This window comes from Eurypyga helias, unplaced genomic scaffold, assembly GCF_000690775.1.
Source record: "Eurypyga helias isolate BGI_N326 unplaced genomic scaffold, ASM69077v1 scaffold9785, whole genome shotgun sequence".
Lineage (NCBI taxonomy): Eukaryota > Metazoa > Chordata > Aves > Eurypygiformes > Eurypygidae > Eurypyga > Eurypyga helias.
The window spans coordinates 18246-31784 of record NW_010252054.1 but is presented as its reverse complement, the minus strand read 5'-3'; the positions used below and the strand labels follow the sequence as shown (position 1 = coordinate 31784).

Sequence of the window (13539 nt, the reverse complement as noted above, 5' to 3'; positions counted from 1 at the left end):
TATCTGATAATTTGATTTTTTTTTTGATAATTTACACTTTTGTTCACACAGCTCTTAATCCTCATAGTTGATATTTTAATTATTTGACAGTTACACTCTGCTGTTTCAACTTCTGAATTTCAATAAAGTTTAGATTGCTAAAGATTTAGCATATGTTTGATCCAGAATATATAGTTTTTGGACATTTGATTGAAATTTTCCTTTCTGGTATTAAGATTTCCAGAGATATTTACAAGGCACAACCAACACCTTTGGAGAGGCACTTTTTCCAGTCTTCTAAAATTATGAATGAAAGAGCACAAAGTCATTATCATCTAGAAAAACTGTTAATAAATAATTTTCTTAAATAAAACCCAAGGTGATTCCAGTGTATGGAATTATATCTTATTTGAAAGCTTTGAGAAAGACATTTATTTATGTATATTAAAAACTGATGGTGAATGTGTGATGAAATAGTCTGGTCTCAACTTTTGAAAATACTAGCTTAGAAAAATCTACTAGGTAATCTAAGAAAATAATCATGGCTTTATTAATACTTGGAATATTAATACCTCTTGTGTTGCCTAAGAGGTCTTTCAAATCTCCCTATACAGGTGTAATCTGAAATGAATTGAGACTGGAGTCTTCAGAATCAGTGGATCTTTGGGAAGATATGAATACATAATGGCTGGTAGAAGCAAATTCATTTTTCAAGGACTAAATTACAGTCAAAATAAACTAAAAATTACTAGTAAAAAGTTCTGATTAATAAAAAGCTGATGATATCTAGGTCAATCTTTTCTAAAAGACAAATACATCTCAGAAAAAGGATTCATCAGACTGAGAAAGTCCATAATAATAGCATCCAAGTTTCTAAAAGTTAGACAGAAAATTGTAGTCACTGTGACATTTTCAACTTCACTGTTCCATGCATTCTGGCAGGGGATTGGACTAGATGATCTCTAGAGGTCCCTTCCAACCCCTTCCACTCTGTGAAACTGTGAGTCTTGCACAATCACTTCAAGATACTAAAATAGATTTTGTTAGCAAGAAATACGCTCCAACATCTGAAATATGAAATTCACCATGAGTTTCTAGGTCTGGTTATAATGCCATCTTATTTTCATTCCCTGATTAACCCAGAAAAATAAAAAACACTGATTAATTTGTCAGTCAAAGTTGAGCCCTGGATGTTTAAACTTTTGGGCAGCTTACACTGAAAACACACTTCATTCTAACATGGTGTTAAGCCTTTGTTTACAAAGTTATGGAATGTTACAAAGAGACTTTAAATTACATGTCTGCCCTCAGTCTTTTGTCCTTGTCACATATGGACAACTGGAGATTACTTTAGATTCTAGTGATCAAGAGTTAACTAACAGTATTCGTGACAATGCTTTCCTCCTGAAGGGCGTGTTTCTGAAGTTTCCTCACCCTTATTACAGTTATGCATTATGAGATGCCTGTGTGTGCAAATTAATTTTCAAATCCCTTCTGAGACACCACACCTTTTGTTCTCCTCATTAGTCAAATGATAGAGACGTATACCCTCTACTTTGATTAGCTCCAGGCCTCCATAAGAATGCACATGAATTTATACTTAAAGATTAACAAGAGTAAAAAGCCTTTTTAATATGTTGCTTAGTCATACCCGACTCCACTTTCTGGTCAGGAAGTCTATTGAATTGCAGTTCCTATGACTCCTCCTTTCCCAGACAATGTACCTTGCGATGTAGAAGTTCTCAGTGTCTCCATGACAACTAACAAACTGTGTAGCCTGAAGATATTATTTCTGCAAATCTATTCAACTCTGAAGATTTACGATCTACTCCCAGGTATTTATAGAGGGCAAACGTTACATCTCAATGGGATTGGTAACTCGCCACTTCTGATCTTTCCACACATTTATTCACTTTTCGTGCAGGCCACACTCGGATGCACGTAGCTTTCTGCAAGGTAAAATATTTGTGCTTGGTACAGACCCAGAAGTGAATTTGCATTTTGAGAGATCACATACATCCTCTTGCAGTTCTTTCAGGTTAGTTTGCCTATTCAGATTCTGGACTCATCTTACCTCCCATTCCCAGTCTAAATGAGGAAATTACTCATTTTGGTGTACTGGATTTCTCTTTGCAACATGAAGTTCTCTCCTTTACAACTTGTCACACCTTTATCCCTCTGTGTGTAAAATTTTAGAAATGTAAGTGTGTGATATTCTCAAACATTTATTCTAGTGAAAGGGAATATTCCCACACTTCACAAGGACTCTTTCAAGGATCTAGATTAGGATCCCTCATTTGCAAAGAGAGAATCTTACCCTTACATCTACAAATTTGTACCACAAATTTGGACCTTCTCCACCAAAATGCGCCAAGCTAAATCAGGGTCATCCAGTAAATCAGAGCTTTGCAATATGTCTCATCCTCACCAACACTGTTACATCTCAAGTGAGAGTCAAAGTGAGTGTTTGAAATAACCAGAAGTTTATTCTTTGCTTGTTAATAAGTGGAAAAAAAGCTTAAGTAAAAAAGTTCTTCAAGGAAAGTAAATTAATGCTTGTTCATCACTGTGAAACTGTAAACCATAAAGGAAGTTCTGGTAATGAGTTTTATGACGACACGTTTGCTAGAATTAAAATCCAATGCAGTTATTAAAAGCATAGAATTTTTTTTGGTCTCAAGTTCAACATAACTTACAGGCAATTTGTATATCTGATATCTCTACCAGCTAGGGCAATTTGGCTGAAACTGGATAACCTGTTCAAAAGCATTTATGGGTGTACCAGCAGACAGGGGTGGACATTCCAGCAGCATATGTTTTTCTCTAGCTTTCCCCTTAAGAATCCAGATGAAAAAAACCAAAACAAAGAACACCCCTCCCTCAAAAAAAGCCCTCACCAGTTCATGAAAAAAAAAACAAAACAAACAACGCTCCTCCCTCAAAAAAAGCCCTCACTAGTTACCCCAAAAGCCATAAATTACATATTGCCAGTAGGAACTGATTCCAGTAGAATGTAAGTCAAATTTCTAACCTAACAAATTATGTAATATTTTCCATAGCACCTTCTGGCTTAGCCAACCGCTGCAATCTTACTTAGGCAGGAGGAGAGAGACCCCTGTAGCAGTCAGATTTGCAATGCTTGAACTACTCAAACAGAAGTCACCTCTACCTTACATTCCTTATTTCATTATAAAAGGTGTGTCTAGAGCAGAACTTGCTGATTTGTTTTTAACTCTGCTTTGTGAAGTACCCTAGAAATTGCTGCTCCATTCCTCTGCCTCTTCAAATTAATCCATTCATGGCTGTGTTTCTCAACCTCTCTCTGTAAAGATCTACAGTAAAAAAACTAGGAAAAAAGTATCTGTCTTGTATTGCTATGTATCTTTCTTTACTGGAGGAATTCAGGTGTGTGTATATTTACATTTAGAGACATTTTGAGTTTTCTCTCAGTTTTTTCTTTTTCAACATGTTAAAGGAAGAATAGTCGAAATCTGAGGGTATGAGACAGAAATCATTGTCTTTATGTAACTTTACTCTTAAAATTTCCAGACTTCAGAAAAAATTGACTTCAGAAAAGTCGATTCCTACATACATCTGAATTTCACCAATGCAACTGTGGTGAAATCAACTTCTGTACCTTACAGATGAATCGTGAGGCCAGTTACAGTAAAGAACGGCATACTCAGCTACTACATTAATAGAGGCTTTAAAAGTATAATACATCAATCTGTCAAATTCCTCCCATAGAAACTCGTCTTGTTGAAGGTTTGAAATACAGTTTTGTATCAGTCACGGAAGAAACCTCTCTTACGTGACAGAAGCAATGATACTATCATCATGTAATCTAGCTAACAAGAGTTAAAGAGATTTACAGCTCTGTATTATGGTTTAGCAGATTATATGTCTGACAGCATTTAGCTAAGACATCTGTAGCTGTCAAGTGTAATCATCGTAATGAACGTTCTTCTGTAATCTAAGAGACAACTATTCAGCAAATTTTAAACATCTGGCTAGTCAGCGACTTTTCAACTAAAGAGGTCGGCACTTACTATTTTTAGTAAGAGCTGTAATTCAAAAGACTTTTTTTCTTACTTTTACTTTTGTGATATATATGCCCGTAATATTTTGACAGTAAAATTTGTATTTTTCCTTCAAAATCTGCAGTAAGTATAAATACTTAAAACTACACTGAAATCAAACACAAATTCTTCGAGTGCCATTTTGCCATGGAATATCTTCAGTTCACCATCTAGCAGGAAACGGAACCATTTCACATTATTACTGTGTAGCCAAAAATAAAGGTACACAGAGGGTTATAAGGAAATATATATTCGTAATCCACAGGTTGCCAACTCTTTGGCTGTTTGGCAGAATCCGTTTGGAAGAGAGATAATGTCAGTTACCTAACGAAGGAAAATCCAGTTTTCTCCTGGAAAAAACCTAAGACTTTTTAAAAACTATTTTCTTTTAACGTATCTAAAGCTTTGGCTGTACTTCTGTGCCGAAGAACCATTCTTTTTGCAAAGCAGAATCATAGAATAAAATCATGCAATAGATTGGGTTGGAAGGGATCTTCAAAGGTCACCTAGTCCAACCCCCATTCCAATGACCAGGGACATTTTCAACTGGATCAGGTTGCTCAGAGCCCCATCCAACCTGACCTTGAATGTTGCCAAAGATGGGGCATCTACCACCTCTTCGGGCAACCTGTGCCAGTGATCCACCATGCTCATCGTAAAAAATTTCTTCCTTATATCTAATATTAATCTGCCTTCTTTTAGTTTAAAACCATTATGCCTTGTCCTATTGCAACAGGCCCTACTAAAAAGTTTGACCCTGTCTTTCTTCTAAGTCCCCTTTAATTACCGAAAAGCCACATAGGGTCTCCCCAGAGCCTTCTCTTCTCCAAGCTGAACAAGCCCAACTCTCTCAGACTGTCCCCATAGCAGAGGTGCTCCAGTTCTCTGATCATCTTCGTGGCCTCCTCTGGACTCATGCCAACTCGTTGATATCCTTCTGACGTTGGGGGCCCCAGAGATGGATGCAGAACTGCAGGTGGGGTCTCTCGAGAGCAGAGCAGAGGGGGAGAATCACCTCCCTCGACCTGCTGGCCACACTTCTCCTGATACAGCCCAGGATACAGTTGGCTTCCTCGGCTGCCAGTGCACACTGCCGGCTCATATTTAGCTTCTCATCAGCCAACACACCCAAGTCCTTCTTGTCAGAGCTGCACTCAATCCTTCCATCACCCAGCCCTTGTTGAATTGTGTGAGGCTCACATAGGCCAACTTCTTGAGCTTGTCCTGGTCCCTCTGTGGATGGCATCCACGCCCCAGACATTTCAACTGGAAAACTCAGCTTGGTGTCATCTGCAAACTTGCTGCGGGTGCACTTGATCCCACTGTGTGTGTCATTGATGATGATATTATACATTCCTGGTCCCAGTAAAGACCCCCTGAAGGACACCACTTGCCACTGATCTCCATTCAGACATTGAGCCGTTAATCAGCTCAATGATTAAACCCTCAGGATGTGACTATCCAACCAGTTCCTAATCCACCGAACAGTCCACCTATCAAATCCATATTTCTACAATTTAGAGACAAGTCGTAGCATAGAAGGCCACTAGGTTGGTCAGGCAGCACTTGCCCTTGGCGAAGCCATGCTGGATATCTCAAATCACCTCCCTGTCTTCCATGTGCCTTAGCATAGCTTCCAAAAGGATCTGTTCCATGATCTTCCCAGGCACAGAGGTGAGGTTAAAAGGTCACTAGTTCCCAGGGCCCTCCTTTCTACCCTTTTTTTAAATGGGTGCAATGTTTCCCTTTTTCCAGTCACCACAGATTTCACCTGACTGCCATGACTTTTCAAATATCATGCAGAGTAAGCATTCAACATCTGGCTTGGACCTATTAAAAATATTTGAAATACTCAGTAATCAAGATGGTGTACTGTTGTAATCATTGCTGCCTGAGGAAAGGGTGCAGTGCTTGTGGCTCATTAGGAATCTCAATAAATTCTTGCAGTTGCCCTACTGTCTTCTCATCATGCAGGTCAAGTAGGATTAATGACAACTGACTCTTACAAAGTAATTTTTTAGTGTCCTAAATACTGAGACCAAGAAGAATACCCACGATCCATAATGCTAATTTTTACTGACTGCTTAGATTTTCCATCAACATTGACCACAATGAAATCAAACAAGGAAACAAACGAAACAGTTCAAATATAAACAGATAAACAGCTTAACAAACTTTGTTGTTACTATATCTTTGTTGTTACTATATCTTATTCTGAGATTAATACCGTTGCCTACAGCAAGCGTACAAGAAAACACTAAAAGATATATCATAGTATTTGTACTTAGGCCACGTGTCCATCAACCTTAGTGTCTATCTACAGCAATGGTTAGTAACACTTGTTAAAAGTAAAACCAAAAAATAGTGCATCACTGATATTTGCTTGCTTCTGGCAGTCATTAACAGCAAGATTTCAAGATTTGGAGTTTACATCACATTTAACAGAATGGATCTATATCACAAAACCTTACAGATTTGCAAATATATTCATCAGAGAGACTCAAAATCATTGGTTTCTAAATGGTTTTCAGACTTGGGTTACATATCAAGGAGCTCTGCAGAGGCAATTCTTAGTAAATTACTTAGTTTTAATATATCATAGAATCATAGAATCATAGAATGGTTTGGGCCTGAAGGAACCTTAAAGACCATCTAGTTCCAACTCCCCTGCCATGGGCAGGGACACCTTCCACTAGACCAGGTTGCTCAAAGCCTCATCCAGCCTGGCCTTGAAGACATCCAGGGATGGGGCATCCACAGCTTCTCTGGGCAACCTGTTCCAGTCCCTCACCACCCTCTCTGTGAAGAATGTCTTCCTGATATCTAATCTAAAGTTTAATAATCTGAATGATCTGATGGAACAAAACTGATGGGCAGAAATAAGTTCTTTTTTGGCTTTGCAATTGGAGCAGATCACTTTATAAACAGCACTAGATGGGCTATTAGTCTACAGCTTTTAGACATAATTTTATCCTATACAAATCAATATTCTCATACTTTCAACAATAATGTAGTAAGAAACGTATTCTGGCATGTGAATAAGACATGGACAAAAAAACCTAATGCAGAATAAAAAAAGGAATTACCTTCCTGCATTTTTTTTCAGTGTATTGCAGTCAGAATGTTTAATTGAAGTTGATACTTTTTGCTTAGCCAGGATTGCTTCTTTAGCCTAAAATAAAAACAGACAGAAAAATAACTCTCATAAATGTTGATATTTATGCTCACAAGCATTTAAATAATCTTTCAAAAATAGAAAGATTGGGAGGGTCTAAATGAATTTTCTCTTGTGATATTTACTCTTTCTGTTAGACTTCAGCACTCCACTCAGCGTGAAACACATGCATAGGGCAATTTTAACCAAATTAACTAAATGGAATTATAGCCACATATACATATATAAAATATTTAAATATATACATCTATTTGTATTTAAATATATGCTGTTTTGTTTAGTACCATGTTAATAATGCACATTACTGATTTTCTCCATAGCTAACTGGCTCTCACTTGCATTTCAGTTTTGGTGTCCATAAGCTAGTTCATACATTTTTATTAAAGAGCCTGCTGCAGTCTGGACTTTTCATCACTCTTTATAAAAGCGACAAGTGACCACAGACTCCCTCAACTCCTGCGCTAAAACAGAATCTCAAGTTCAAAGTCCAAGAGAACTCCTCTTCTCAAAGAAAACATGTCCATCACCATTTCTTGGAAGATGTGTTATAGACAAAGGGGTGTCTCACGGCAAAAGAGTTTTTTTTCAACATCATGGGAGAGGGACACTTTAAGCATTTGAAAGGAAGAAGGAGAAGAGGAACTACACCAAACAGTTCATTTTATTGGCTACTTCTTAGTGTAACTGATTTGGAAGGAGTCTCTTCCAGAAGCCCAATGAATTTAAAGCCTCTGCTCTAAAATCTGCAAGAAGTAAGACAGAACCTGTAGCTGCTGTTGTTCTTTTCTGAAATTCAGTGTGAAGAGCTGATCCCCTCTGATTCTGTATATACTCTGGTGAAGGAAAGTCTCTTTCTTTGGATCTTCTCTCCCTTCTCAGAGGGCCCACTAGTGTTCTGTTCTTTTAATAATAATTCATTCCTTTGATTCCCTTGTGACTGATGTTCCTCACTTTGCCCTCAGAGAACATCATCAAGGTGAGGAACTTCGTGGATACTGCAGACAACAGAAAAGGCTTTCTTGACAAGAAGTGATACTGGAACTTAGGGAAGGGTTAGGATTTGCCTTCTAGAACATCTAGTAGCAAATTATCAAAGATTATTTGACATAAAAGCACTTCTGCTCAAAAGATGTCTTCCTACCTCTGTTTAAGAAAAAGTATTTAAGTGATACTCCTTATTTTTTCTTCTTTTAGAAACACAGCTGCATATAAAACAATGATATGTGAGCTTCACCAAGCCAGTAGCTGACTGTCCCTCTCTTGGTGACAGTGATCAAGTTTTCCACAACTTTCTGTTCTGGAAAACAGAACTGTCTTAGCTTCAGCTGTGGCCAAAAATAAGACTCTGGATTCAGTAGAAAGATAACAGTCTGAAATTTAAAGTCTGTGCTATACAGGAAGATGGAATATATATATATATATAATATATAATGAAACTTTCTGAGAGTTATTCTACAAAACTATTGCTAATATTTGCATTAACCAGAAAACAGAAAGGAGAGCCCTTTTAAAGGGCTCATTGTCAGAGAATTCCAGAAATGGATGTGTTAACAAGACTCTGCTATATATTTCAGAAAACAGAAGGAATATGTGAAAACAGTAGCTTTAAGCTGAGTCATCTTTTCAGTCCACATTTTTTTCCTACAGTGGCTTTCTTCTTCTACAATGGTAATTCCACTGAGTAAGAGTTTCCCTGAAACACAGTTATTCTGAAGGATTAATAGATTTCTAGGGCTCCACAGCCGTATGTCTCCACATGCCTCTGATGGTAATGAAATATTACTGCATTTACCATACCTAAATAAGTGAGAATTATATAATAAAATCCTATCAAATAACCTTTACACTGACATGCGTAATATATACCACTCTTATTTTTAAATTAATTAAGGAATCTAACTCTCATTGATCTTTAAATTTCTAACTGCTCTCAAAGGGCCAGGCAATAAAAAGCTGTCAGAATTAATTTGTGACTGCTTATACAATAAAGAATTAACAAGTCCAAATTTTTCACTCTGATTTACTAAAATAAGGAAAGTGCAGCTTTAAAACATGACAAGAAGTGTCTCAGAAACCTAAATAAAAACTGCTTGCTATTAACAGTGGTTTTGGATACTTTTTCTCAGATATTAATTAAAATGCTTCTTGTGTAATCTACTGATGATATTTTACAAAATCACTGATTTAATATGCCAATTTTGGTCAAAGTCTATTAAAGAAACTCTCAGCTTTTCATTTTCCAGCATCATCTGCAAAAATGATACAGCCAAAACATGGAGGTTCAGGGTTTAAAAAGCTTCATGTCACAAATATTTTTCCAGAAAATGAAGCATGTACAACGTAGTCAGTGTCAACTCCTCACTCATGCAACATCTCTGTACAGATGATTATTACAGTATAAACACTACACTTTAAAAGTGTCACTCTATCATTACATTGAATGTTGTGTCCTTCACTTTGCTTTGATGACCTTCCAAAAAATGTCAGTAGACACTGCTTTAGAAAGACACCCATTCTGCAGTGATTTGCTGTGAAGTGAAGAGTACATTTAAGAAAAATGTTTCCAGAAAACAAGGTGAAAATGATTTGCTTTCTTTTACTTCATACGCAATTTACTATCACCAACATATGTGGTATGTCAAGGTCATCAGAGAGGAAAGGAAGGAAGGTTTGTTTTTCAGTTTAAAGGCTAGGGAACAATGAACGGCTGGAAGATGAATGGTGAAAGGTTTAGTAACCTGATCAGAAACTCACTAAAGCAAGTGAAAAACGCTGACTGAATTCAGTTAGCTTTCTGTTCTGTTACTGAGGAGAGTGAGATCGTTTCAGGATAGTATTGCAAGAAGACATTTTACAGGAGACTATTTTTAGGTTAATAGCATTTTTAACATTTCAATTACCTAAGGAATGTGCTAGGCCATTTATCTAGTTGCAAATAATTTTATTTTGATAATAACTGCTTATCAGGAACAAAAGGGCTAAATATAGCACAATATAGTAATTAGGTTTGTGTCATTACTGATGCAGTCTGAAAGAAGTTGCATGAACTCTGTTCTGCCTATTATCTCATTAAAAGAAATTCATATTAAGTTGATGATCTCAAATTAGTATTCTCAAACACTGTTGCTAACCTCAGCCATAACGTCCTGGAAGAAAAATATCTATTGCCTTCCAGTTGTTTATAATCATTATTCATTACACTTTGCTTTCTAGATTAGATTCTATTAAGACCAATAAAATTTGTATGGATAGAGAGCAACTCAAAAGGGTATGTATCCAAAAAGTGTAACTTGTGCACTCTAATTCAGTCCTGGGGGAAGAGCACAGACTCTGTGACTGTAATACAGAACAAAGAACAATAGGTCAGTAGCTGCTACATGCAATCGCTGTGAAGTAGCACAAATCCATCTTTGGTCAGAAAATTCGTGAAGTTCACAGGATCACAGAAAGGTTGAGGTTGGAAGGGATCTCTGGAGCTCACCTGGTCCAACCCCACTGCTCACGCAGGACCACCTACAGCTGGTAGCCCAGGACCATGTCCACGCGGCTTTGGAATATCTCCAGGGATTGGAGACTCCACCACCCTCCTGGGCAACCTGTGCCTGTGCTCAGCAACCTTCACCATAAAAAAGCATTTCCTGATGTTCAGAAGGAATGTCCTGTGCTTCAGTCTGTGCCCATTGCCTCCGGTCCTGCCACTGGGCACCTCTGAAAAGAGCCTGACTCCGTCTTCTTTGCCCCCTCCCTTCAGGTATTTGTATGTATTGATAAGATGCCCTTGAGCCTTCCCTTCTCCATGTGGAACAGTCACAGCTATTTCAGCCTTTCTTCACAGGAGAGATGCTCCCGTCCCTTCATCGTCTTTGTGGCCTTTTGCTGGATTCTCTCCAGTATGTCCAGGTCTCTCTTGCACTGGGAAGCCCAGCACTGGACACAGCACTCCAAGTGTGTCTCACCAGTGCTGAATATTTTTTTTAGGGGAATGAGTGACTCCCTCAACCTGCTGGCAACACTCCTATTGCAGCCAGGATGCAATTAGCCTTCTTTGGCAGAAGAGGACATTGATGGTTTATAGTCACCTTGGTGTCCACCAAGACTCCCAGGTCCTTTTCTGCAAAGCTTCTTTTCAAGATCCAAGTGTTTGCGTCCATTCACAACGGAGATATTAGACCATGCAGCACTCCATTCATGCATATCTCTCTGTGTCCCAGCTACACAAGTAGTTTTTAACCAAAACAAGGCAAAGCTTAGAACATCAACTCAGTTATTCTATAGAGCTTCTATCTCCTCAGGTCTCACAAATATCTGTGAATCATGACATTCTGAGATGAAACAGGCTGCAGACCTTCATGAGAGGTTGAATATGTAGGTTGTAGCTAAAATATCAAGGTAGGTGAAATCTAGGTGAAATATAAAGTTAATTATGGAATGAAAGCTGTTCTCAATCACAAGATGAAGAGATAATATTCATTTTGCTGATTTAGGTGTGACTTTTTAGGCAGGCAGCAGAGTTGAATATATCCAAAGACTCTTTGAAATATTAACATATTCTAAGACACTGATCATCCACAGAAACTGACAGTATTTGTTTTAAAAGTATTAAAAGCTGGTTATGGGATAGAAAACTGATGGTATTTAAAATATCACAGAGACAAGTAAATAGTAAACAAAACTTTTCAGAAACATCTGATAATGACATTATCCAAAATGCCAAATGTCAAGGCCTCAGTTTCAAGGAAATAAATTTTGGAAGGCATAAATTCTCATGAGTGAATTTTGAGCATTAACAAAATATGGAACTTAACCAAGTGAGTACAATTTTCGGCGTACTTCAAGCTCCTGGTGAAACTGCATGCTTGATGCTACAGCGACAGTTTGTGATACATCTGATAATGACATTATCCAAAATGCCAAATGTCAAGGCCTCAGTTTCAAGGAAATAAATTTTGGAAGGCATAAATTCTCATGAGTGAATTTTGAGCATTAACAAAATATGGAACTTAACCAAGTGAGTACAATTTTCGGCGTACTTCAAGCTCCTGGTGAAACTGCATGCTTGATGCTACAGCGACAGTTTGTGATTTAATGAAATGAAAGACAGATGGTATGGGACTGGAGCATAGAAGAAAACATAGAAGGTATAGAACCACCAGTGTGAAAAGCCAAAAGCTGAAAAATAACTTTCTAGTTACAGCTACTAGTTGGATAGTCTTAGACTTAAATCAGAGCACAAAGAGAAAGAAATATTCCCAAATAGCAGCTGAAGGTTTCTCCTTCAGAAAAAACATGCTGTAATTGATATATCCTGGCAGATTCATACATAGCACCACATCCCACTGCTTTACACAGCAGAGGAACTTCTTAGAGACCAGAAGGGTAAGGCTAGATTCCTATAACTAACCTTGGGCAAGGTTACCCTTTATCTAAAAGCCAAAATATATGATGTAGTCCTAAGGGCCTTAAAAGCAGCCCAACACTCCAAAGGCATGATGGCAGAAGAGCAAGATGCTGAAGCTGACTGACCTCTCCCACATCTCCCAGAACCTCACTACATAATCCATTCTCATCTCCAGAACTCTACCTTCCTAAAACTTCCATCTCCCTGTCTGCTCCAAACCCTTCAATCCATCTCTGCTCTTCCTGCAGGTCCAAGAACTCAGTCTTGCACTGGACGACATCAAGTCCCAACTTAAATGTCTTCCTGTTTCTGCTACCATCCCACCCATTATGCCCCAAACCTGAAGACACCTCTGATACTCAGATTCTCTGTGCCCTGTCTTCTATGCTAGCTCACTCTGCTGGATCTTCCCTGTACTTAAGCTCTAATGCCCTCTGAACTTCCACTGGCTGCTGGCTGGCCACACGTTACCTCTCTCACTGCCTACTAACCTACTTCGGTTAGGCAAGTTGGTCTCCATGTCCTCAACTTTTCCTCATTACTGGTCACTCCTTCACTATTCTCTAATTTTTTGGCAGATGTGTGGGAATGGGTAGGAGATGTCCTGAATCCACCTTTGATTCTACCTCATCCACTTATTATGTCATTCCACAAATCAAAATACCACTTACGTGTCCAGAGTACAAGTTACATTTACTGAAACCACAGGAAGACACACAGTGGACAGGAGATAAAGTGGACATACATCTCAGTTTGCTCCCATTTATACAAGGACTGGGCTGGGCAGGGAGGAGAGAGAATACTAAAACCACTTGAAGCCAATTTGCTTTTACTTGCTAGCAGAAGTCTCAATTGACTTGAATACTGATCAGCAGGACACCATAGAGGCAAATATCAGTGCACAGGTG

General features: G+C 38.2%; 1 protein-coding gene across 1 annotated transcript in view; it reads right to left on the bottom strand.

The window, feature by feature from the left end:
• Positions 1-13539, bottom strand: part of LRRC6 (leucine rich repeat containing 6) — a gene marked incomplete at its 5' end in the record, with an annotated part of 32326 nt that overhangs the window by 2879 nt on the left and 15908 nt on the right. Inside the window, one exon of the mRNA XM_010152216.1 lies at positions 7145-7230. Within this exon, the coding sequence (XP_010150518.1) occupies positions 7145-7230 (86 nt within the window). The remainder of the gene's footprint in view (positions 1-7144; positions 7231-13539) is intronic.